We start from the raw sequence: 25,500 nt of genomic DNA on the forward strand, positions 1-25,500 counted from the left end.
TAGATGATGAATGGATGACCATTAAATACAGTGAATCTTTCACAGGTCTGAGAATGATAGTTCTGTATCACTTGATCTTATTAAAGTGCAGGTCTGGACTTGTGACTTTTTCCAGTTTAGTTTGCTATCTATATTGTAAATGGATTAATGGGTGCTCCCTCTAAATTGTGTTCTGGTCCCTTGGGGTGAAATAGAGGAAAATTATTATACAACACCACAAGACTCCGGCCCAATGGGCAACCGTCCCGTATGCCAGGCGGCCAGTCCAGCAGTGTTAGACTCTCATCTGATTTTGAGTCATTCACACTGAAGGACATCCAGGCTCCAAGTTGAATGTTGTGGGAATGTGGGAGAGAACTCGCAAACTCCAGACACAAAGTCCTGAACTGAGACTCGAAGAACTTTTGAGGCAGCCAATCTAAAAAGCCGCTCAAGATGAACATTGCGAATTTCTCATCTCTGCTCATCTCTCACTCGTCACACCATCTACTGCTCTCATCTTCATCACCACTCTCTCTCTCTCTCTCTTCTCTCTCTCTCCCTCCACTAACCTTGGCAACACGTCACAGGCTGTGCAGCAGTGCAGTAGAAGGGGAGTGCATGCATGCAAGCAAGCCACAGTGCCTCATAGGAGGAGAGGGGGGGCTGCACATCGCTGCCGTGTCCTCTGCTTGGCGCTCGTCGTCCCCGCTTTCGCATCCGTGCTCGGGCTGCTTCTCCCCCCGCCACCGCTTCTAACACACACACACCTCCCCTCGACATGGATGTCCCGTCGTCCCTCGACCCGAAGGATTGTCGCGCGTTGCTGCAGTGAGCAAGACGAGGGACCATGCCGGGACTGCTAATGGATTTTGGGAGAGCGAGAGTGACCATGCCGTGATCTTCACACGGCCATCTCCGAAATAAGAAGGGAAAAAAAAAAAAACAGCGACGTGAATCGGAAGGAAAGGGGCTCGAACCCACGCGCCGGCGGGATTCAAAACCACGGTGCATTTGTTTTGATTTCCCCGCAAACAACATGAAGATTACCTCCCGTCCGCTGATGATAAGCAGTGTCGTTTTCAGGTCCAAGCTCAGCCTCATTCCGCTTCTGCTGCTCTTTCTCGGTCACTCTCGCGGGATGCCGCACGTTCTAAGATTCGGTAAGCTTGCACTTATTTACGTTCCGTTTGTAAACAACCCGTGTGCGTGTTGTGGGGGGGACATTGAAATGACATTGAGTGGGGAGAAACGGATTTGTTGAGACTCTTTTTCCATCCCACTCAGAGTTGGCAAAGCCCTGTTGCTGCTGCTGCTTTACTTTCTATTGCAATGCTACACCGTGTGTGTGCGTGTGTGTGTGTGTGTGTGTACCTCTCACCTTAAATGATCTTGAAACCTAATGAGGAGAAGTGCTATAGAAAACTCATAGATGGACTTTTTAAATTCAAGTCGCCGTATTGCTATTTAAACTATTCATGAAAAGTGTCCCCACGGGAGCCAACAAAGCCATCACTGGCATATTTTGTCCAACCCTAATTGGTAATTTCCTCACTCTGACATGCCAACACGTCCTCTGCAGTAAATGTTTGTGTGTAAACAAGAAGTCCAGGTGCGCATCTATACAATCAATTTGCCTGCCCCCCCCCCCCCCCCCCCCCAAGCCCCCACTCTACTACTTAATGTTATTGGCATCGACATCCCTTCCGAGCTAATTGGCTGAATTGGAAGGTGTTGTAAAAGTGCCACACTCAAAAGTAATCACAAGGTGCATCTCTATGGAAGTTATATAATTAATGCAGAGCAGCAGTTGTGTTGTTTGGTCTCACAGCATCTTCACTGTGTCTGTTTCTTGGTGGCGCACACCGTTGCGTGGACAGAGCACTTTTAAAGAGTGACAGGGTGACAGTCGGTGGCGGCGAGTGTTGACAGCACGTCCTTGCAATCCCGCTTCACCCCGGGGGCCCTATTTGAAAGTCAGGCGACGTCTGCACAGGCACTAGCCGGGTTTGTCCCCCTGGTGCACCCTCGGCCTGATGAGACGCTTCCGAGTCTCGCACATTGAGACGTAATTTTCTACAACTAAAGGAACAAAAGTTTTGTTAAACTTGTGATTATAGACCTCATATATATATATATATATAATTTCCTTAAATTATCTATATTTTTAATAAAAGATGATTCAATAGTTAAGAATAGAACGATAAAATTACTGGTAGGTATAATTCAATGCAATCACATCTTTTAAATCGAAACCAATTTTCTAATTCTAATTGTTTTTTGTTACACCCCTAGTATATATGTATACTGTATATGCAAATGCAATATGTATTTATTTGTATACATGTTTTAGGTCCGCAATTAACAATTATTTTAATAATCGATGAATCTGTATTTTGGAGATCGATGAATCGATTGCAAAATTTTGTTTCAAATTAACCGTGCAGAAAATGCACAAACATAAATTAATTATGATTCAGTCACTGGTTTGGTCCGCAAAATGTCGGAAAATAGGCAAAAATAAAAGCAAATGTTTTATTTTAATCCAACACAATGATAATCAGTCTGTTTTTAAGGACGACTACAGAAATCGGAAAATATTCTTTATAATTAGAAACTGTATCAAAATAATTAATCGATCATCAAAAATAGAGTGATATCAATATTACTCAATTAATTGTTGATTAACTTATTCACTGCCATTGACGGCTATAGACGTCAAAAATTCATTTGAACTATTTCTATTAGTTTAACATTTGTTTCCACTTTTGTTGACAGGAGTATGAAAGCCTAGAATTGTTTTAATTAACTTATTAGAACAGATATAAAGTGTGTGATTAATCGTGAGTTAACTATTGAAGTCATGCGATTAATTACAATTAAAAATTGTAATTGCCTGACGCGACTTAAAGATTATTAAAAATTTGGGGCGTCAGGCGATTACATTTTTTAATCGTAAATTAATCGCATGACTTCACTTAACTCACAATAAATCACAAATGTTATATCTGTTCTATATGTACAATAAAAAATATATAGTTTTTTTTTACTCTTGTTAACAAAAGTATAATTTTTTTTATTAATAGAAATAGTTAAAATGAATTGTTGACGTCTATCGCCGTCAACGGCAGTGAATGAGTTAATCAATTAAAAAGAAAGATACTGTGTGGTGAGGGGGTTTAGAGCCTTAAAACATTTATAAAAAAAAGTCAAACATAAAGATAACTACGTCACAGATTTCATTTATTGTGGGCACTTTTGGAACCTAATCCCAGCGGAAAACGAGGGAACACTGTATAGATTAATTTATATCAAAGAATAATGTTATTATTGTTTTTGTTTTTGTTATTTGCCTGAAATGAGAAAAAAAAATTGCCACCTACTGTAGCGGATGTGCAATTACATTTTATTCTTAGTATTATAAGGCATGTTCCCCAGTGTCATACATGTGCGTAAACACAGCATCTGTCTATATATGTGTGTGCATACCGTATGTATTTGATGTAGATCGGCATATGTGTGGATCACAATTATTAGCCCTCTGACGGTGTCAATCAAAACTGAGCATGATTATATTTTTTTGCGGCAAAACACTGCAATACAGTCCTTGAAATGGATTTATTAGAGCGCGCAGGTGTACCTAATGTTGTGGTCGATGTGTGTAATTACAGTAGATAAGATCTACCCTGGCTTTTGTTGCCCTGTGCATTTTGATGAGCAGCACATGGGCCGTGTGCAGGCTGCATCAGACAGGCATCGGAGTCAATATTCACGGCGGATAAGAGCTGATACGTGTCACCAAGACATTTTGCTGCAGGATAAATCTGATAATCGTTTTCCTCCACGGTCCTCTTCTGGTGCCAGACCATAAAACCTGCTAAAAAATGTCAGCCTTGACGCCTGCTTGTGAGACACTTTTTTTTTCAGCACCCTGGACAGAGACTTTGCTTTTTGACAGCAAGCTGCTGCAGAACATTCTTATTTGCTGCCTTGCTCATGTCTATTTGAATCCGATGCTTTTAAATGTCGATTTTGAACTGCTTTTTCATGTTGTTAGCATGTATGTGAGCATGACAATAGGAATAATTATGTAATTGTAATATGGTGCATTTATGTTGTTGTTGTTTTTCAAGATACTATAAATGCCACTCCAAGTTGAAATTAAATGTCAAATGTTTATGTAAAAAAAACGGATAACTTTGCCTTTAAGTCAGCTAGCTTAATGCTAACTCGTAATGTAAAACACCATATACGGGTTTACGAATAGCATCTATGTGCCATATTTCAACACTCAATGTGCTAACAAATGTAGATAGACAATTTAGCAATACTCATAGGCATATATTCTTTATCCTCTGTGAAAAATGGCTAATATCACTGCAGTTACTCAAAGTCTTGTTTGTGTCTGCATGATCGTATTAAAATGGTAGATGGCCGACCTCTATTTTGTTTGGATTCCTAAAAAAATAAAAAAGAGTCAAAAAATAGCTGTGAGTTCCAAGCAAGTGCCCAATAGTGATAGCGACTCCTGATAAGTGAGTGTGGGAACAGTTCCCACTCTGACCGTGTGAATGGTTGTCTTGCCCTGTGATTGACTGGTGACCGGTCCTGGGTGCCGTCCGCCTTTGGCCTGAAATGAGCTGAGACAGACTCCAGCTTCAACGAAATAAGCAGTTTGGAAAATGCGTAATCAAGCCCTGATACGGATCTGAGGATATCCAATTACACGCATGTTCCCCTCGCTTACACTGCCATGACTCATTTCGGAACGACATTGTATTAAAAAAAAAAAAAAGTTCAGTTAAGATGCTAGTGACAACCACTAATTAATTTCCCAAAAGGACCATGTGAGATTGTTGTCGAGAGCCTCGCCATGCTGAATTAAATTCTATTCCATATAAATTTGCCTTGATGTAAACAAGCTCGTTTTCATAGGTTGCTAGTTGTTTAGCAATGAGTGTTAACATGTAAGTTAGTGACGCTACCTAAAAAAAAAAAAAAAGATCATGATCTCCAAATACTTTGTTGTCATTTCAAACCCAATCAAATGCACCTGAATTAGATCAAATATTAGTATTCGTATTATGTTAGTTCAAGTGACATATTTGAGCGCAAACACATAAAACAATCATCTAGAGTTGAAAGTTTGGGAAAAATTATTTAATTGTGATACCCCCCACCACACCCCCACCCCCCCCAACCACCACCCTCAATATTGCGATTGAATATGTGATTTTTTTTCACATGAAAAGAAAAAAAACCCTGAAAATTTTTTTGGGGGGAGCTTTGTTTTTTTTGAGTATTTTTTTTAATTTTCAGTTTTTCTGAATATTTTCTGTTTTACAGATTTTTTTTTCTGTCAAAAAAATATTCGAAAAAACAGGCTGAATTTTTTTTTTTTAGAAAAACAGGAAGAAAAATTACTCAGAAAAGCAGGGAAAAGGGAGTAATTACATTTTTTTCTGAACTCCAATTGACTTGTTGCAGACTCGCTAATAGCGGAAGCGGACACTTTCCCGCATACCTCCATATGCAATAAGATGGTCATGTTTACTTACTGGCGCACAATAAAGAAATTAATGTGCATACTGTAATGTGTTTTTTCTCTCTCTAATCTCTGAGGGGGAAACCCTTTTTTAAAAATATTCAGAAAAACTGAAAAATAGTTATTTTACAAAACATGGAAAAATTACTGAGAAAAACAGAAAAAACATATTCAGAAAAACATAGGAAAAAATATATATTTTTAAACAGAAAAAAAAAAATCTGGGAAAAAAATACTCCCAAAAACAAAGCTCCCCCTTAAAAATTACTCAGAAAAACAGGGAAAAAAATTATTAGTAATTAGTAATGTTTTTTTAACCTCTGAACTCCAATTGACTTGTTGCAGACTCGCTAATAGCGGAAGTGGACACTTTACCGCATACCTCCATATGCAATAAGATGGTCATGTTTACTTACTGTCTCTCAATAAAGGAATGAATGGAAACCCCTTTTTTAAAAAAAATCTGAAAAACAGAAAAAAAAAAATTCTGTAAAACAGATTTTATTTTATTTTATAAAACATAAAAAAAAAAAAAAAAATAACAGGGGAAAAATATTCAAAAAACAAAGCTCCCCCAAAAATTCGTCATAAAAACAGCATTATTTTTTTTTAAGTGAATGCAATACGCTTCCGTAAAATATGGTTCAGTTTCCAAACGGTTAAAGACAAAAACAAAATGAAGTGTCTTCCCTCCAGACTAAAATAGACGACAGCTACAGGGTGGGGTCGTCACATAAGGAAAATGTACCGAGAGCCTCTAGAGCATCATTGGTCTTTTTCCAGTGCATGTCCTGTCCGGCGGGATGTGCTGAGTCAGCAGATAATCCCAGCTGCTCCTGCAGAAAGGCGTCCGAATTGAGGAGGTCAGCTCCCCCCGGGCCTGTCTGTTTTCTTCCGGTGCCCGCTTGTGTTCTGCCAAGACAGGCGTCCCCGCACGGCGCCCCGTAGTATTGTTCTCCTGTCAGACGCTCGTCCTCGCAAACGCGCACGCTCGTGTTGGAACATGAAAGAAAACAGTGGCCTTTTGTCTCGCTTCTTGTCGCCGCGGCCTCACCTTGTCGCGCAAAATGCTTGACGACTTTTTATAGTCATCAGCTGAAGATACATGCATTTTTATAGGAACTGCTGCAGATTTTTACACGCCATAATAAAACACACCTGTGCCTTTATATCTTGTTCACTCGTGCCAACGGAGGGCACTAAACGGGATGTCGTCGTCATGGATACGGCAAGGACGTCTCTGAGCCGCTCAAGTAAATATTTAGCCACTTCCTTTATGCTTCCCGCCCAAGAGGAAAGAAAGTGGAAAATGCCCACTTTGAATATGGCTGACAAAGGAAAAGTAGAAGGTGCCGTCACAGCCGTCCGCTGATTTTGGGCTGGTGGGAGTGAAACGAGGCGGAATGCAGCACGGAGTGGCGTTATGCGGCAGCTAACTGCTAGGCACGAAAAAACACAGGAGCTCTTTTATTCATTCATATAAGCAAATGAGTCACAGTGGAAGATGTGATCTAATTTCACTTTAGGGTCATGCACACTTGTTATTCATAAAATGCCTGTGGAAGATGAGAAAAAGACGGAAAGTCAACACTGAGATGAGATTTTATTTTATACATTTTATTTCAATGACCGGAGAAAAGTGCAGGCTGGGAGCTCGACTGTGATAGCATCATCCTCAAACAGCGCTCCGAGCATATTTGCCTTGCTTATTCCCTGCCTATGTTTATGTTTTCTGTGTACCACCTTGTATGGGAATTATCGTATTAAACCAAAAATTGGAAATAAAATGCATTCATTCAAAGTAGTGAGCAGCCCCCCCCCCCCACACACACACATATTTTAAACACATTTAAAGTTATTAAAGCATATTGGTTAAACTAACTATCTACAAATATTTGTATATTTATTAGTGAATAACGGTGAAAAAAACACCCACACATTGAACGCATCAGAGTGAAACAACGGTTACAACGGCGTATTAAGGCCACGTATAAATATATTTTTTTTTTAGAGGGCCGGGGCAATATTCTGAGTAAAAAAACGCGCAAATTTGTGACTTTATAAAGTGGCAAATTTGCGAGAGAAAAAATACTCGTAAATTTGCGAGTTTATAAAGTGACAAATTTGCGAGAAAAAAACCCTCAGAAAGTTACGAGAAATGCACAAAGCGTACTACTCGGACGTTTATGCCGATGCGTTTTGGTCGGGTTTTCAAAGAAGAAGATATTAATGGCTTTATGATGTTAAGCATTCACACTTTGAAACGTTGGGTACGGCCACACCCTGAGGATCAAGTATTTAATTTAATTTGTTAAAATTTCTGTTTACTTGTACATTTATGTTTCCAGAATCATTATTTCCATATTCATACATTTTCGTATTTTTTTTCACAAGTAGCTAAATTGATGTGTCGAATCTGCTGCTCTTATTCACTTGCATTTACCTAAAGTATGCTAGCCTCTGATTGGTTAGTGGTAGTCAGCTGATAGGGGATCAGGAAGTGTTGTCGCTCTGGCTGCGGTGAATGACGAGTAAAGTTGAAATCAAGAATGAATCCGTCTCCATCCTGTCTTTTCGTTTTATAAACAATGTCCCATTAACCACCAATGAATCCTCACATTAGACTATAGCTACGCTACGTGTATTTCTCATAAGTTTCTGAGTTTTGTTTCTCGCAAATCTGCCACTTTATAAACTCGCAAATTTACGATTTTTTTCCTATAAAGTGGCAAATTTGTGAGTTTTTTTTTCTCTGAATATTGCCCCCGCCCTCTTAAAAAATATATTTATACGTGTCCCTAATACGCCGCCGTACAACGGTAACACTGGCTTTGTTTTTTTTAAGGGTCTCTGAGTAATTTTGGACAAGAAATTTCTTTGAATTGGCTCTACTTTTTGAACTATCAATATTTTAAACAATGAATTCATTGTGTTCAGTACATGATTTGTATATTGAAGGCTCTGCGACAATTTCACATCAAAAATGATGCGATTTTGTAAGAATACAATATAGACGTGCATGAAAAGACAGATTCAGCCTCAAGGGACATCAAAATACCTTAAAACCGTTGAAACTTTCTTGGCACTAAAATGTGTTGACTGGTGTAATCATTCAAAACATTTTGATGATATGTTATGTGCAATGGGCTTTGGGGATCTCATAGCTTGTTAGCATGTAGGGCTGCAACTAACGATTCATTTAATAATCATTTAATCTGTTGATTCTAATATTACCAGATGTATTAATCCGATTTAAAAAAAAATCAATTTAGACCGATTATCGGCCGGGTCGATTATCGGCCGGGTCGATTATCAACGCCGATATTATGCATTTTGACGAGTATGGCAGGTTATCGGAATCTTATGACTTTTACCAAATAAAAGTAGGCAAGTTTTAGAAAATGTTTCTTGTTCCTAACCCAAAGCATAACCATAAACTTCAAAAAGTGTGGAAGAAAACCGAAAAAACATTAACATTCATCAGCCTTTTGAGCTTTTTCTATGCATGCTGAGATTTCCTACTGGTCATTGAACGCACCTGGAGTCCATTGCAGATAAATGTGATAAATATTATTTTTCTTGTTACAAAACCTTGTTTCTATAACTCAAAAACACACGTGTCTTCTTTGTGCGTTTATTGAAAAACATGCGTACCCGTGGCAGGGTATACAATTTTTTTTCGGGGGTTACTAACTACTGTCTTTGGCAAAGCCCGTATCTCACTGAGCAGCAGAGGATTGCGAGGGTGTGTGCATGTAGCGAGTGTTGCTTTTTCGGCAGGCTTCGAAGCACGAGCAATGAATAAAAACAACACCGCTGTGGTGCGCTGCTAGCATTAATGCTACATGGCTATTAGCAGCGCGGCTGCCGCGGCTCACAAATGAGAAGGCCCGATGGGGGACACATGCGAACCAAAATGTTTAAACTGGATTTAAAAGTCGCTTTACGGGCTTCGGGTGGCGGAGTGGTGCCGTCGGTGCAGGTGGTGCGGGTTCGCTTCGTCGCCCGGGAGACCATCATGTTTGTGTGGGCGCGTAAGTGAGCGAAGAGAAAGAGTGCAGCAACGGACCAGCGCGAATGTTGATGACGTATGTAAACAAACACGCACGCACATGGCTGGGAATTATCGCGTCTGGCAAAGTTATCGAGCTCAATTTTTATTATCGTGCAATTAATTGATTTATTGCATATTTTCGTCTTTTCTGCCCATTCAATTGGAAGTCCCAAAAATTTTTTTGCATTATGTTCTATGTGTCCCCACTAGTGATCAATATTGCATTGATGGAATAACAATTAAGAAAACGGATCCACCCGTTTTCAGCTATCTAAGGAGGCTGACACTTTAGGCTGCACCGCCCCTTGCTGTCGACTGAAATAGACGTTATAGTGCCTGCGGGCTCGCATTGCGAATGGGAAAAACAAAGAAATGACTTGTCTTTATTTCATGTCATTTCTTGCCTTAATGATATGATCCGTTAGTGGAATTGTTAGTGGAAATGCGACATAGCGAGCAGAGCCATGTCCAGCTGTGTCGGTCACATGTAGTGGAAAAGGGGGGGTCGGGGGGATGGGGGGGGGATAGAGGGTGTTCCGAGGACGCGCAAAGGCATGAAGAAGCAAATGCGAGGGGGGTAGTTGTAGTTAATTAACTCAGCTTATTTTATTTATTTTTGCTCCGTGCCAGGCTGAATTATCACCACGGCGGAGTTTAGTTTAGGATTGCAAGAATTAGAGATAACACCCGGCGCCCCGGCCCCGGCCTCGGCCCACTGCCAGCACATTCAGCGCAAATACATTTAAAGAGGCACAAAGCTGCTTAGAATATTCATGTGTCACTTGGCCCTGCGTGGCGTAGCTTATAGAAATATGAAACCATCTCCTCTCTGCTGGCAAATGATTTCCACGGTTTAAAAATATCTACTGTGGGTTTCAAGAACAAAGAGGAGATTGCGCTGACATTAGCATGCAGCAGCACACATGGACCTGAAGCGGCGGATATTATCTGGATGGATTTCTAAAAACGTGTTTACCGTCTTTGAAGGTCTTGCCTCAAACGGTGCATTGATGACAGATTCATGGTACAGACTTCCAAATGGGAACCGTCAACTAAGGACATTTTTAGACATTGTTTGTATTCACCGTTGGCATGGAGGCTCACTTATAACGGTCTAATCCAATCAAATCAACCCCCAAAGTCGTTCGTTTTTTCCTAACCTTTCACTGGAGGTGGTCGCGACTCCAGCGTTTTTTCCCCGCGGGGTGAGGGGTTATGTATGCGATTGTTCTGAGAGAGCGCCCCTCGACAGGAGCCCCCTGCTTGCGTTTCTCGCTTCCTCGCCCGTCCAGCTCAGCGCTGACTGAAGGTCAAAGCCCAGATCACTCACATGGAAGGGAAGGGAGGACACGTGGATTGCCACGGTCCTACCCGGGCAAGATGAGCATGAGGAGGGAAATTTGATGTCACGCTGGGCTGAAAGGAAAAAGAAAGCCGGAGGAGAGAATGTGCAGTGAGAGCAGATAGAAAAAAAAAAAAGGAAGCATAAAGGAAGGTTGTTTTGCAGTCTTGCATTGCTGTGCTATGAGTCATAAAAATACAACCAAAGTGCATAATAGGGTATCAAAGAATAACGTCATGGACGGCCCACTCAATTATTGTCGAACATAAAGACATATAGGGAAATATGATGTCTTGAGTCAAGTCGTAATTGTACAAAAAAATATCAGTTTTCAGTTACAGCAAACAAATAAACTTTCTAAAAAAAAGTAGTAAAAGTAATTGTTATTATTTTTAACCACCACTAATATGATAACATGGTAGCCCATTTCTTGGTAACCTTAACTCATCCGTATGTGTAGCCTCCACTCTTTGGTGTAACCCTTGGACCCGGTGCTGAGTTAATTCACCTAATATGGGTTTGCTATTTGACCCGATATGGGTCGTTTCCCCACCTTGTTGGATCCAAATTTGGACCCAATATGCTGGGTCAAATCCTGAACCCAGTGCGCTGGGTATGACTAATCAAGCTTTAATCGGTCCCTTTTGAACCCACCGCTGGTTTAGCTGTTTCACTCAAAATGGCAGTTTTGACCCCTTGTTGGATCAAAATCGTATCGCAACTTTGATAGGTCACATCCTCAACCCGATGCACATGATATAAAATAACCAATATTTGGCCCAGTTTATTTTGAACCTAGCGCTGGGTTAGCTATTTTACCTGATATGGGTAGTTCGTACCCCTTGATGGATCAATATCTTGACCCAACATGTTGGGTCAAATCCTCAACCCAATGCACTTTGTATACCAAACATTTTCCCGGTCCTTTTTGGAACCAGCACCGGATTAGCTATTTCACCCAATATGGGTTCCTTTTACCCAGCAGTTTTAAAAATGTCTATGATATTTTCTCAACATTTTGACTGATCTCCAAATTGTAGCACTTTTGGGGCGTTCCACTCTAAGTAAAAGAAATACCCGTAAAAACTGCGAGGGACTAAACCCACTAAAGCCCACATTTCTATTTTATCATCCTCCCACACGCTTCTCTATATTGAATCATGGCACATTTAACTGTCTCCACTTCCACTCGACTGTGAGACTTTAAGAATCGGAAAGAAGAAGAAAAAAATCAATGTTTGTATTGCTAAGAGGAATTAATGGGGAAAAAAACTGGCAGCCGCGGCGAGTTAACGGCGCCAAGTCCCGAATGGCGCTTGTGTGCATCTATCACAGGTTACCATCTGTGAGAACGCGAACACGTTGAGAAAGGCGCAAGCGTGAGAAATTGGATTAAAAACGGAGCGTATGTGGCGTGCCGCGAGCCTCAGCAACTTTAGTTTCTGATCTCGACATCATAGTTTTACAGAAGAGCCCCAAACACATTTGGACAAGCTAATTATTTCTAATTACTAATCTACCATTTTTACCGTGCATTTGGTACTCGGCCGGGCCTTCAGTAGGGATTTACCCGATTTACGGTAATCCACCTGTTAATATCACTATCATGTCACAATTTTAGAAATTAATACTAGGGTTGTAAAGGAGTGAAAATTTTCCAGTAATTTTCCGTAAATTTTGCAGTAAATTTCCATGACAAGTTAGCTGAATTTATGTGATTTAACAGCAAATTGAGTGCAATTAAATATGTATATCTATATCTATATATTTATATGTATATCACTCATGCTTAAATATATACATTGTTTTTTTGTCCTAAGCAGACATCCTTGCAAAATAACATTATAATGGATGACATTTAAAAGGAAAAATCTCTGTAAGCAGAACTTAAACTTTACTTAACTATTTCTCTGAAGTATAATTATTTTTATTCAAAGCATTATTGTGAAGTCAGATGTGACTCAATCCCTCACGCACCCAATCCATCTTAAAATACAAGCAAAGTTGCATTCAAAATATTCAACGAAAAGAGCCCTTCTAAAAATTACAAATAAATTCAAAATGCCAAAAAATAAATGAATAATCACTAAAGCCTTTAACGCATATGCCCTTTTAGGCAATGGGCTCTTCATATTCAACCGTACTTGAACGACATCTGCTTGTTTCCCCTCAGTATTATGCTCAAATAAAAAAAAATCCAACTATATTTAAGATCCCTTTATTCTTGTTCATTTTCTATAAATTCTTGGACTTTATAAATTTATAAATTCTTGGCTACTTTTTTTGGGGTTGGATAGCTTCACCGTAGTATCGCAACTAAATGTGGACTAGCTTGTAGCTTAGCTCACTACATTTCAATGTAGCTACTAGCTAGCTTCCGTAACAATGTCAATTCTTTACAAATATGTACAGCACACAATTGTTCTGAACCAATAGGCCTATTTATATAATAACGTGACAAAAATAGCATTGTACAGAAAAGCTAACAAAATTGAAGAAAAAAAAACAGACTGTTTGGTGTCGATGAATTTCATGCAACAAATATTTGAGTTGAGGCTGTAAATGTAAGCCAATGTTTCTGAGAGAAGAACGCCCACCACTGTCAGGTTTCTCTGGCTGTGATTTACAGAGAGGACACAAGGGACCTCTCTGGTAATTAAACTTATATGATGACTGCTCGAAGAAGGAGAAACAAACATGGCATGACAATGGTTCATTGTGAACGCCGCTGATAGCGCTAATTGGCCGCCAGGCTAAAATGTTTGCCGTGCTCTTGCTTTGTGATTAATACACCTAAGAAGTGACATTGATTGCCTCTCATTGGAGACGTCACAGCCCTCCCCCGTACTGCTTGGAAAGCGGCCCCCGCGCCGCACACTGGCAATTATGTGTCTTGTAAGAAGTCAAGAAAGCAGGAGCAGGCATCATGAATGAAAAGCATCTCAACTGCGGAGGTCAACTGATGGGGTAAAAAGCCTGGCCGCTCTGTTGCTATGACGCTAGCCACGAGCGAGTTTCACCTTCATCTTTTTGCCAGCATAAGAATCAAGAATAATGCGAACTTGACTGCGCTACCCGTTTGAATGGTGAACCAAGGACACAGGAGGAGCAAACTGTTCAGGCAGATTCACTTACGTCATCTTCATTCAATCAATATCGCCGTCTTTTGTCCGCCGTTCACTATCCAATGTCAAGTAGGATGTCCGCTGTTATAGATCTCTTCTTTCATGTAGCATTTCAACATACTTAGTTCATTAATTGTAAAAAAAAAAAAAAAAATCTGTATTTTGTGTGGAATTGAATGCTGTATAATAATGTGATATAATAATGGAATGCACTACCTGCAGACGAGCTATTGAACGCGATGTTAGCGATGGGAGCTAATCATAAAATTCAAGCATACGCAAGAAGTACTTAACCCTATGAAGCCTGAACCATGAAATATATGAGACTCTTTGTAAATAGTGTATTTATTGGTCCCGTTGAACAAACAAACAAAAAATTGAAAATCAACTTCCACATTCCGATTTTTGATTTGTGCCATATTTGATACATTCGGTCACAATGCTTTAAATGTGTACATTTATAACTGTCAAAAATACCAAACATATTAGTATTTCCAAAAATCGGAAAGAAAATGTCCCACAATTAATAAGTATAGGTGTCCCGCCTTTCTCAATTGGGGCAATCGTTCAAGGTCGCTGGAAAAGTCATCAACTGGGTGATTACTGCCCTCTAATGGATTCTCCATGCAATGCATGTATCAGATCATATACGTCAGAGTTTTAAAGGGGGAAAAAAATATTATACTCATGAAATAGAGGGCTCAAAATGTCCTGTATTTAATATGTTATGTTTGTCTTTATAAGGTTAAATATGAAGATGCATATGGTTGCAAGTCCAAAGTCTTCCATTTACGGAGAGTTTTAGTAACAAGTGTTACAAAAATATTCTTTTATTTAATCTCTCTAAAGCTTTTATTTTTTTTAATCCAGTATGCTAATTCCGTCCTCCCATCAGCACGCATGCAGTCATGTCAGACACGCTCTTAATTTGATTTTCCCATTTCATGCGATCTGTTTTGGAATTCTAAGAAAACATGAAGAGTTTAAGCTACCAAACGGCTGCACCGTCTATTTTTTTATTTAATTAAATTTTTTATTATTTAATTTTTTTTAAGACAAAAAGCTCTACATTTCGCACTCAGCAGGGTGATAACCAATGTGAGACACATGAGCTTAAAAAAATCTTAAATTTTCCACCAATTTCACTGTTTTCGTTTATCTCCCTTTCCCTTTCGGATCCGTTCGCCTCTGGCTTATTTCCCGCTATTAAATCAGTGGCCGTGACTCTTTCATTTCTGTTCGCCCTCGCTGCCGCAGATTGCCGCAATTGGCCTTTTGTTGTTGCGAAGAATGAGAAATGGACACACCTTTGCAGCAAAGTGCAGCTTATCGACTTGCACCTGTAGTTGTGTTTGTCAGGTATGGCGTGCAGCCTGCTTGGTGGCCTGATAACCACAGCGAGGAGGAACTCACAATTTCCTGCCCTCAGGCTGAAAGAAGTGGGGAAGAAATGTGTGCATGTGCATGTGTGTGTATGTGTCTGTTCAGCTGTAACGGAGCGTCAATTCAATCTATCTTTTAATTGAGTGTCTTTAATCTGCCTTCCGTGACCCCTTTGTGTCCATATTACTCTTTTTTTTAAATTGTTGTCGTCCATTTTTCTTCCTGCCCCCTCCCTCCATTCAACCGTTTGATATTTGTTTTTTGAGGGTGGTTGTTATTTCTTCTGACAGTTTACTCAGACTTTGGCCATCACCTGTTGACACAGTGTGAAGGCAAGCTTTCGCAGACTGTGTAAATAAATGCCTGAAATCACAACACTTTGGACAGCGTTGATGAAATCTTTTTTTTTTTTTTTTTTTTTGAGACAGGAGGTTAGATAGGTGATGGTGAATTGGAAAAGGGCAGACGACTTTGAAATCAGTTGGATTTGAAGAAAATTACAGTAGAAATTTGCAAGTTGAAGATAATTTGTTCTGGTACGCTTTTGATTCGTTACGGTTTTGAAACCTGAATGTGGTCTAAGGTCAGGATAAGGCCACCATAATACTTTTATCAACGTTACTAGCGAGGTTAAAAATAAGCGGTTTTGCATCGCAGTTTGTGAGTCAAAATTAGCATTTAGTGCCTCATCAAAACATTTTCGTAAAACTGAAAATCACAGATTTTTGTCTGATCATTGAACTGCTAAGATCTTCTCAAAAAGCTCCCCGAAGCTGAACTCAGGTCATCTATGTGCGGGTCGTCGGCGACCGAGGCAAGCCCTGTGTTCCTAACGCCGCACCAGCTAGCTAGCAACAAGCTTCTGCTAGCTACTAGTGCGGCTAAACACTAGGGGTGGGAATCTTTGTATGCCTCACGATTCGATTTGATTCCGATTTTTGGGCCTGCGATTCGATTCAGAATTGATTTTCGATTGAGGGCGATTAAAACATTTACAATGATTTGATTGACAATGATTTTTGCTTCAATCTATAGATGTGCAAGGAATTGTAATAATCTACTCCAGTCTGACTCGCTAATGCTAATCAGTGCTCTTCTCGCGGCACTTTTATCACTCAAACGAACGGCTCCACACTGAAATTGTTTATTTTTATTGGAATAACTTGCTCGTGACTTTTTCCTTCTACTCTCTAATGTGGCTGCAATTTAACAGTGTATTAGACCGCGTGGAACTACACTGCCCCGCAGTGGCCAAAACGGGTACAACATGAACAGCGCTCCAAATAAAGGCACACACAAACAAAGGCAAGACGGTATAAAATAATTTAAATAAAATCGATTCTGAATCGTACTAAATGAGAATCGATTTTTTTGGGCACGCCCCTACTAAACACATTGAGTCAGTAATCATTGCTGCCAAGGCAGTGAATAAACGACACTTTGACAAGAATCCACATGAAGGGATGACGAGGAAAGATTACTAACCTAAGATTCATATGTAATCATGAAACAGCGGAATTAAGTACTCGGGGGATCAGTATACTTTTCACAGAATTCTGGAATGGTCTATAAACTTCGAAATGTTAATATTAAACCTCTACGTTTCTCTAAGTACTCCTGTTTCTTACATACATTGGTGCCTTGAAATACAAGTACCTTGACTTCAGAGTTTCCCAGATCGGAGCTTATTTCTTCATTAATTGCAAACTTGCGGGTTTACTTTCCTTCCATCTAAAGTCGATACTGTATCTGACCCCGCAGTCCATCTATTGATGTTTTCCATTCCTCCATTGTTTCACTTTAAAGTGTTGCGAGATTACTTCCTGCAATGTACTCTACTCACCTGTTATCTTGCTGCCAAGGTGTTTTCTGCATCTCCATTGTTTTGTTTTTTATATTTGTCCTTCACTGTCCTTTGTCTGTGTGCCTTCTTTGTCTGGGCTCCTCTGTTGGTCTCTCACTTCTTTGTACTGGCTGCCATTACCTTGTGTCCCTGCGTGTGTACACGGTAGCACTGCAGAGCGGTTTTCGAATACATTGCTTTCCTTATTTTGCTTCAAAATGAACCTCACGGCACAGTAATAAACAAGTTGCTCACTCGATATTTTGCTGAAAGTGTCAGCCAGGACTGTTTTTTGTCAAGTCAATGCATAAGTATTACCATCCGTATTTAACTCGTTCACTGCCATTGACGGCGATAGACGTCAAAAATTCATTTGAACTATTTCTATTAGTTTTGTTAACAAGAGTAGGAGAACCCTTTTTTTTTATTGTACATATAGAACAGATATAACATTTGTGATTAATTGTGAGTATACTAGTGAAGTCATGCAATTAATTATGATTAAAAAGTTTAATCGCCTGACGCCCCGAATTTTTAATAATCTTTAAGTCGCGTCAGGCGATTACAATTTTTAATTGTAATTAATCACATGACTTCAATAGTTAACTCACGATTAATCACACATTTTATATCTGTTCTAATAGAACAATAACAAAAATCTAGGTTTTCATACTCTTGTTAACAAAAGTGGAAAAAAATGTTAAACTAATAGAAATAGATCAAATGAATTTTTGACGTCTATAGCCGTCAATGGCAGTGAATGAGTTAACGACGAGGTTATTTAAGCGTCCTGTAAAATATACATTATTTCTTCTCCTCCCTTTTGACCAAACCAGCTGTGAGCATTAAAGAGTTTCCTCCTGAATTAATTTGTGACCTCTTGGTTCTGCCGGTAGATAACATCTGCCTCTCGACAAGAAAGAAAGTGTAATTTTACAGCCATTTTGTTCATTTTACAATGTGGAGGAGAGCGGAACATGGACGGTTTGATGAGCAGGGGAACAGTGAGAATTAGAATAAAGGAAAAGGAGCAGCCAGGATAATAGAGTGTCACATAATTGCAACATAAATGGATATTTTACTCCTCTGCTATATAGTTGAATGAGGTTAAAATGAAAGACGGACAGAGAGCGACGAATGTAAAGATGAGACCTAAAATAATGTGATTATTAAACGCCGAAATACACATTATGTTTTAAAGTCAGATTAAATTAAGTGTGTCATTATCTTGGTTATTTTCTAAAACTATAGAAGTAGATCACACTGATAAAGTCAATGAAATAAATATGATATTCCTTGAAATGTTTAAAAAAATTAAAAAAGAATAAATCATGATTGATTGATTATAATCGTTCTTTCATCGACAACAAATAAAAGAGGAAGTAAAATGGTGAAGATTTGAAAACAAAAATAGCTTTTGTCACCATGAATTAAAATTGAACATTGAATTAAAAGGGAGAAAATGTTGCGCAAATGAATTAAACAGAAATAGTTCACCTATCAGTCATTGCTCATTACTAAAATAAAAAATTAATAAAAAGAAAGACAACATAGATTCATTGATTATTCAAATAATCATTAGTAAGCAGCACTAAATTAAAAATGTGATCGGGATCGGCTGATTTCACTCATCTCACTTACGGATGATCAGAATCGGCAGCATAAAAACCTGATCAGAACGTCCCTAATAATACCGTAAAATCCCGTGGATTTTTCCATATAGTAGAGAAAAAATACATTAAATGTGTTTTCAGCGCCTGAATGTACATTTCAGGTGATTCTGTCAAAATCTTCAAAATGAATGTGTGCACAATGAAATTAAATTAAAAAACAGCACGAATTTTGAGTCAACAACGTTTGGTTTAGGCTTGAGAGCCAATATTACCTTTCTATGACTTTAAAAAAATAATAAAGGACGGCAGCAAATAATATATATATATATATTTTTTTAAAGTGATTTGATTATTAAACACAGGTGCGTATTATACATGGGCTTTACGCTCATTTATAACACTGAAATTGGATGTAATATAAAAGATAAAATTGAATACCCAAATGTTTGAGTGGGATTTAAATCCAGATCAAATTACTTCTTAATAGCGGTTTGTTTGAAAATGATTGTGTTAATTTAAAGTTCCTTTTAACGCCACCAATTTTTTAAAATGTGAGATTAATGTCTGCCCCTTACTTGGAAAGATTCCAGTCGCAACGCAGCAGACACGTCCACATGTCAAAATTTGGCAGTCATACATTTAATAATAATGCATATATTTGTGGAGACTGGGGTCAAGTTGTATTTTACAATTTTAAAAACATGCAGAATTTCACAAGTTATTTCATGTTAAAGATTAGATAGCTCCTAATATATAAAAAAGAAATGCACTGAGACTGTCACCGTCTCACAAATGCAATTGTGCCATCTAGTGGCAGAAAAATGACCTCAACACAAATCAATTTTTACAGTACAGTACAGTGTTCCCTCGTTTTCCGCTGGAGTTATGTTCCAAAAAAAAATACCCGCAATGAATGAAATCCGCGAAGTAGTTAGCTTTATGTTTTACATTCATTATAAATTTTTTAAGGCTCTAAAACCCCTCACCACACAATTTATACACTTTTCTCATCAAGGCATTTACATTTTCTCACATTTCTCTCTTGTTTAAACATTCTCAATGTTCAATCCTTTATACATTTTATAAAATAGGTACATTACTAAAAAAAAAAAAAAACATGCAAAATTGCACACACAAAAAATCTGCGAGACCGCGAGAGAACACTGTATCTTTTTAATTTTGATGCAGCCATATTTCTATTAGTTTGGCATCCCCCCCACACACTTTTCTATTAACATGAAAACTTAGAAACAAAATTTGATTATTATTTGATTGTACATTTTATTCTACATTTAAAAACAGATATACAATTTGCTATTGAAGTGATGAAATTATTTACGATTAAAGACTTTAGTTGCCTGACACCCCTACTTCTTAACTGATTCACTGCCATAAATTCATTAAAAAAAAGAAGATTATTCAAAATTAGGGGCGATAGGCAATTACATTTTTTAATTGTAAATAATCATATGACTTCACTAGTTAACTCACGATTAATCGGAAATTTTATATCTGTTCTAAATGAACAATGAAAAAAATGTATAGGTTTCCATACTCGTGTTAACAAAAGTGGGAAAAAAAATGTTAAACTAATAGAAATAGTTCAAATGAATTTTCGACGTTTATAGCCGTCAATGGCAGTGAATGAATTAAAAAAAAAAAAGATTATTAAAATTTTGGGGCGTCAGGTGATTAAAATTGAAATCGTAATTAATCGCATGGCTTTACTAGTTAACTCACGATTAATCACAAATTTCATATCTGTTCTAAATGTACAATAAAAAAAATTCTATCTTTTCATACTCGTGTTAACAAAAGAGGGAAAAAAATGTTAAACTAATAGAAATAGTTCAAATGAATTTTTTGACGTTTTTAGCCGTCAATGGCAGATTGTTTCAGTATTTTGTAAAATTGCATAAAAATGCGCTGTATATTGAAATGACAAATTGAAACGAAATGAACACAAACAAATGAATTGAAATGATGTGAAAATTCTGTTTGTATAAAAAGGTATATTACGGTAGACATAAAGATCAAACCTGCTGCCAAAAGTCCAATTACAGCAAGACCAAACTTTTCTACTCACATCAAAAAGACTGGTCACTCCCTTACTGTCTAAGCTAGCAATCCCCTCACAATCCCTCTGCCTAACTTTTGCTTGGTTTTCCAACATGAAGCTTAACTGCAACCCAACCGTGCCATCTGCACAGCCGCTGTTGTTTGAGGTTATATCCCGGACGCCGGAGCTCGTCTCGCGTCACCGCAAACACTCCATAGTACCCCGACGGCGTCATAAAATCCAGCGAAATCAACATTAAATGAAGAAAGAAAAAACAACGTTGTCAAGGATGAACTGACTCTCCGCTCTCTTTACATGCGCTGGATAATTAGCATATCGCTGTTGATTAAAAGCGAGTTTACCGCGAGGCGTGCTGTGAGGTCGCCATCTGTCACCTGCAGAGGCCGTCAGGAAACATACTCCATTCACAGGGGGGGCCACATGCGTGTGTGTTGCGTTTTTGGGTGTGCCATATGCGGCCATTTGATAAGACGTTAAAAAGAAATTGGTTAAATGTGAGCGTGATGCTACCAGTGGTTTCCGTTCCTCTACGCCTCGGTGACATTGGTATGAGGACATGTACTTCAACTTTACAACCCGAAGGCTACAATATTGGCAATTCTCATTTTTATACATGGAGCTTCCTTTCCAAAATCCACTCGCCTGCTCCATATTCAATCATTCCGCTCTCCTTTCCTGCACTCTTTGCCGTCTTTCATTGGCGATGGGGTCCTGCCCTTGATTATTATTTTTTTATTTATTTAACTTCTTTTTGATATTCAGTGCTTGGACCTGCATGGAAGCCAAATTTACTCAAACATTCTGAACATGCATATGCATGCTTTCCCTGCGTGCTTTCATTATTAAATCCCGGCTAAAATTTGACTAAACTTTATAATTTTATTAATTTGCAATATACTATACTATCTACTGCTATATCAGTGGTTCTTTACATGGTTGGGCCCCAATCTAGGAAAATAGGACCCTTAAAATTTTCCAAAACAATATCTTTTTTGTTAAACGTCACATGATATTTCTATTAAATATAACACTTTTTAGAGTCATAAATTGTCATTATTGCAATTTAGATATCGAACACCCTCTAAAGAATGAAAACATGAAATATATGAGAGAAAATTCTGATTCTTTGTAAATAGAGTATTTATCAATCCTTTTGAACAAACATTATTATTTTTTTCAACTTTTGATTTGTGTCATATTTGATACAACCGGTTACAATGCTTTAAATTCGCACATTTATAACTGTCAAAAATATAATAATAAACAGACGTATCAAACATATTAGTATTTACAAAAATCCGAAAGAACATTTCCCACTTTTAATAAGTATAGTATAACTGCTATCATGCACTATTGAGATTTGAGCAGCATTATTATTTTTTCAAACTAACTTTTTAACAATTTTTTTATTTGGAATTGTGGAACACCTCCAAACTGTTTCTGTTCTTGTTCGGGGCAAAGTTGTGCTTTGCATTTCTTACAGTAGACATAGGCAAAGTGGCCTGTGCAGAACGTGTTTGTCATTTTGTGAAACGGTCATCTATGTATGATCAACGATCAATTATGTAATTTAAACATTTAATTAGTTTGGTTGAAAAATCAAGCTTTGATTACATGGCAAATGCAAAAATGTACAAAAAATATCAAACAGCGTAAAATGACTTTATACACCTACTGTTTCAAATTTGATACATTTACTTTTAACACGGTTTTACTAAAACATTTAGTCAAAAATATTGAGAACTTTCACATTATATTTCACATGACATTTTTCAACATTTTCTTGCTTTATTTGACAAAGAAAATCTTCAAAATCAGGTGTCTCTCCTTTCTCAATTGCGGCGATCTTGCAAGGTCGCTGGAAAAGCCATCAGCTGGGTGAAAATCTTTTATAATTAACTCATTCACTCCCAGCCATTTTCACTGAAGCAACCCCCTTCGCTGCCGGCTGTTTTACTGGATTTGGACCCACATAATATTGGGTTCTATTGTTATAAAAACATGAAACCGACCAAAAGAAAGATTAGAGTCTCTTCTTTCATCAGGAAAAAAAGAAAAATTTGTATCGGTTTCTGTTTTGCAGTAATTAGCATTAGAATAAAGCTAAGTTTCATCATTATTTATAAATCTGTTGACACTGGCAAAAAGATCTTGTTGCAACATGGCCCTGGTTGATCTCTTATACTCTGCTGCCACCTGCTGGCCGTTTTTTCAAATAATTACCATTGCTTTAAGCCACCACTTTAGGTCAGAAGCTGTATAAAAAAAACAGCATAACATTTTTTTAATTTTTTTAAAGAAGTTAAAAATAAGTTTCTGGGACTGAAGGACAAAGTATTAAAAAACATATTCATACGTTTTTGGTTTTGACTGAGTTTAACATTATAGGTTATAGGTTATTAAATGTAGCTTGTAACACAAGGCAATGTATCAGTCTGAACTCTAGGGGCACTATATAATCCGCTATGTATGGGCCACAACTGAAGGTGTGGACTGCAGCTGCGCCCTCCCTTTGCGTTTCAAACGAAACAAAATTCATCACTACGACTGTGTGATCGTATATGTGCGCTAACCAAAGCACTCCAATACAAATGTCAACCCCCCTAGCAATCCGTCTTACAGCACTTAACAAGAGAAAGAAATAAAGAACACTTTCACCTTCATTTACAGATTGTCCCTAAACGCACCCCACGGAGCCGTCAAGCGACTGCCAATACAAACTTGAATGGCAGCCACGCCGAACCGCAAGCCAGGGCCGAACCAGGGGAAAATAGCAACGTCAAAACAAACAAAATACAATGAAACCGACACAAAGAGGCAAGAAGTTCAATGAGGAAAAAGTTTCTGTCTGCAAAATGTCAATCTAAAGGCCACTTAGATCACAGTCTGGCCTAAAGCACATCACGCTGTAAAATACTAAACATGACCAGAATATGGACAGCTAATTATCTAATATTTTGGGCTGTCAATGAAATGTGACTGTCAAGTGTTGTCATGTGTGTCTTTAGTAGCTCCGCATGGCTCCGGAAGGGTGTTCGGGTGTTGTAGTATCGGAGCAATTTAAAAAGTTAACAATATCGATACTAGGGATGTAGCAACAGCGGCGATATTGTGATATTAAAAGTGCCACAATATCGTCGTCGTCATGTCACGATATTAAAAGCAGCACATCCATTAAAAATGTGAGGTTATATTCCATTCGTGCAGTTGTAGCACCCTCTGGTGGTTAGTTTATTAGTGTGATTTAATTTTAATTAGGAATGTTTAGGCCACTTTATCACACCTCTAAATCAGTCATACCAAGTGTTTTTCAACAATGCCGTCAAAAAACAACAAACAAAACATTACTTTTGATCCACTTCAGCCAAACACAACATTGTGAACTACATAGACCATGATGCATTGCGCCGCTGAAACAATAGGAGCACATGACAACCACATGGCCTAGCCTACTTCTCCGTCACTGCTGTTATCATGTACACAAACACAATATTGTGCTTCCCCCCCACCCCCTCAATATAAGTTTTTGTTAAATGTAATTTATTTTAATTAATTGATTTATTTACAATATCGTAGTTTTTACACATTATTATGAGCTTTTTTTGGATCGTGTGGTTCATATTGGGATATTTATTGCATCGTGATTTTTGGATATGGTTAAATCCCTAATCGATACTAGGGCCCGACCGATTAATCGGCCACTGATTATAATCGGCCGATTTTTGCCCTTCAAACATCTGCCAAAACAATCGGCCAATAGGGCCAAATGGCCTATTATTTTCCCCTAAAAATTTTATAATTGAAGAAAACTGAGGTTTCCGACGCTGTGAAAGTACCCTGAATGCACGATTTTGCTTGCGTAGCATTAACAAGTGTAGCGTACGTTATTCTGGTTATTCTGTTATCCCGAAGCTTTCTTTAAGTTGTTTAACTGTAAAACTAAACATAACAAGAAGAATTACCATTATCCATTGTATATTCAAATACAAAACACGCTTCGTTTTGAAAACATTGTTAGCATAGCGCTAATGCTAAAAGCGAAGGGAGGATCCATTCGTCTGTATTTATTACTGGATAGCCGATAGGTCAAGACTTTTGAAGCCGCGAGGTCGCCGTATTACTCCTTCCAAGGAAACGTTTCTCGACATATGATCCTATTCATTTACAGTAATGAAATTGTAGAAGCAGCATGATTTATGATGTTTTAAATGTGTTAAACACAAACAAGAGGTAAACAATTGAATGCATTATATTTATTTTTTTAAATAATCGGCAGATTAATCTGTAATCAGTTTTTTTTTCTGCCAAAAATCGATACCGGCCGCAAAAAATGCATATCGGTCGGGCCCTAATCGATATCGATACCTGGTGCTGGTGGTGTTTCTTTTTTTTTTTTTTTTCGGTTTTAAAGAGCAGTTGTGTGTGTGTCCTCTTCATCTTTGCTGTTTTATTATTCAGCGACATTCGCTTGAAGAGGTTACATGCGGACGAGAAGCCATTTGAGAGTCTGGCACGCGGGGGCCCGTAGAAGTGTAC

At 38.3% G+C, this 25,500-nt stretch overlaps 1 protein-coding gene across 2 annotated transcripts in view; it reads left to right on the forward strand.

The window, feature by feature from the left end:
- The first annotated feature begins 533 nt into the window (after positions 1-533).
- The window catches only part of LOC147158449 (glutamate receptor ionotropic, kainate 2-like), a 103,722-nt gene continuing 78,755 nt past the window's right edge, over positions 534-25,500 (forward strand). The window contains exon 1 of one of the 2 annotated variants that reach the window (XM_086060470.1): positions 534-1,142. In XM_086060470.1, coding sequence (XP_085916596.1) covers positions 1,019-1,142 — 124 coding nt within the window. In that variant the 5' untranslated portion in view covers positions 534-1,018. The remainder of the gene's footprint in view (positions 1,143-25,500) is intronic. The other variant, XM_086060471.1, reaches the window with a different exon arrangement.

This window comes from Leptonotus elevatus, chromosome 18, assembly GCF_054856555.1.
Source record: "Leptonotus elevatus isolate MCC_2025b chromosome 18, RoL_Lele_1.0, whole genome shotgun sequence".
Taxonomy (NCBI): domain Eukaryota; kingdom Metazoa; phylum Chordata; class Actinopteri; order Syngnathiformes; family Syngnathidae; genus Leptonotus; species Leptonotus elevatus.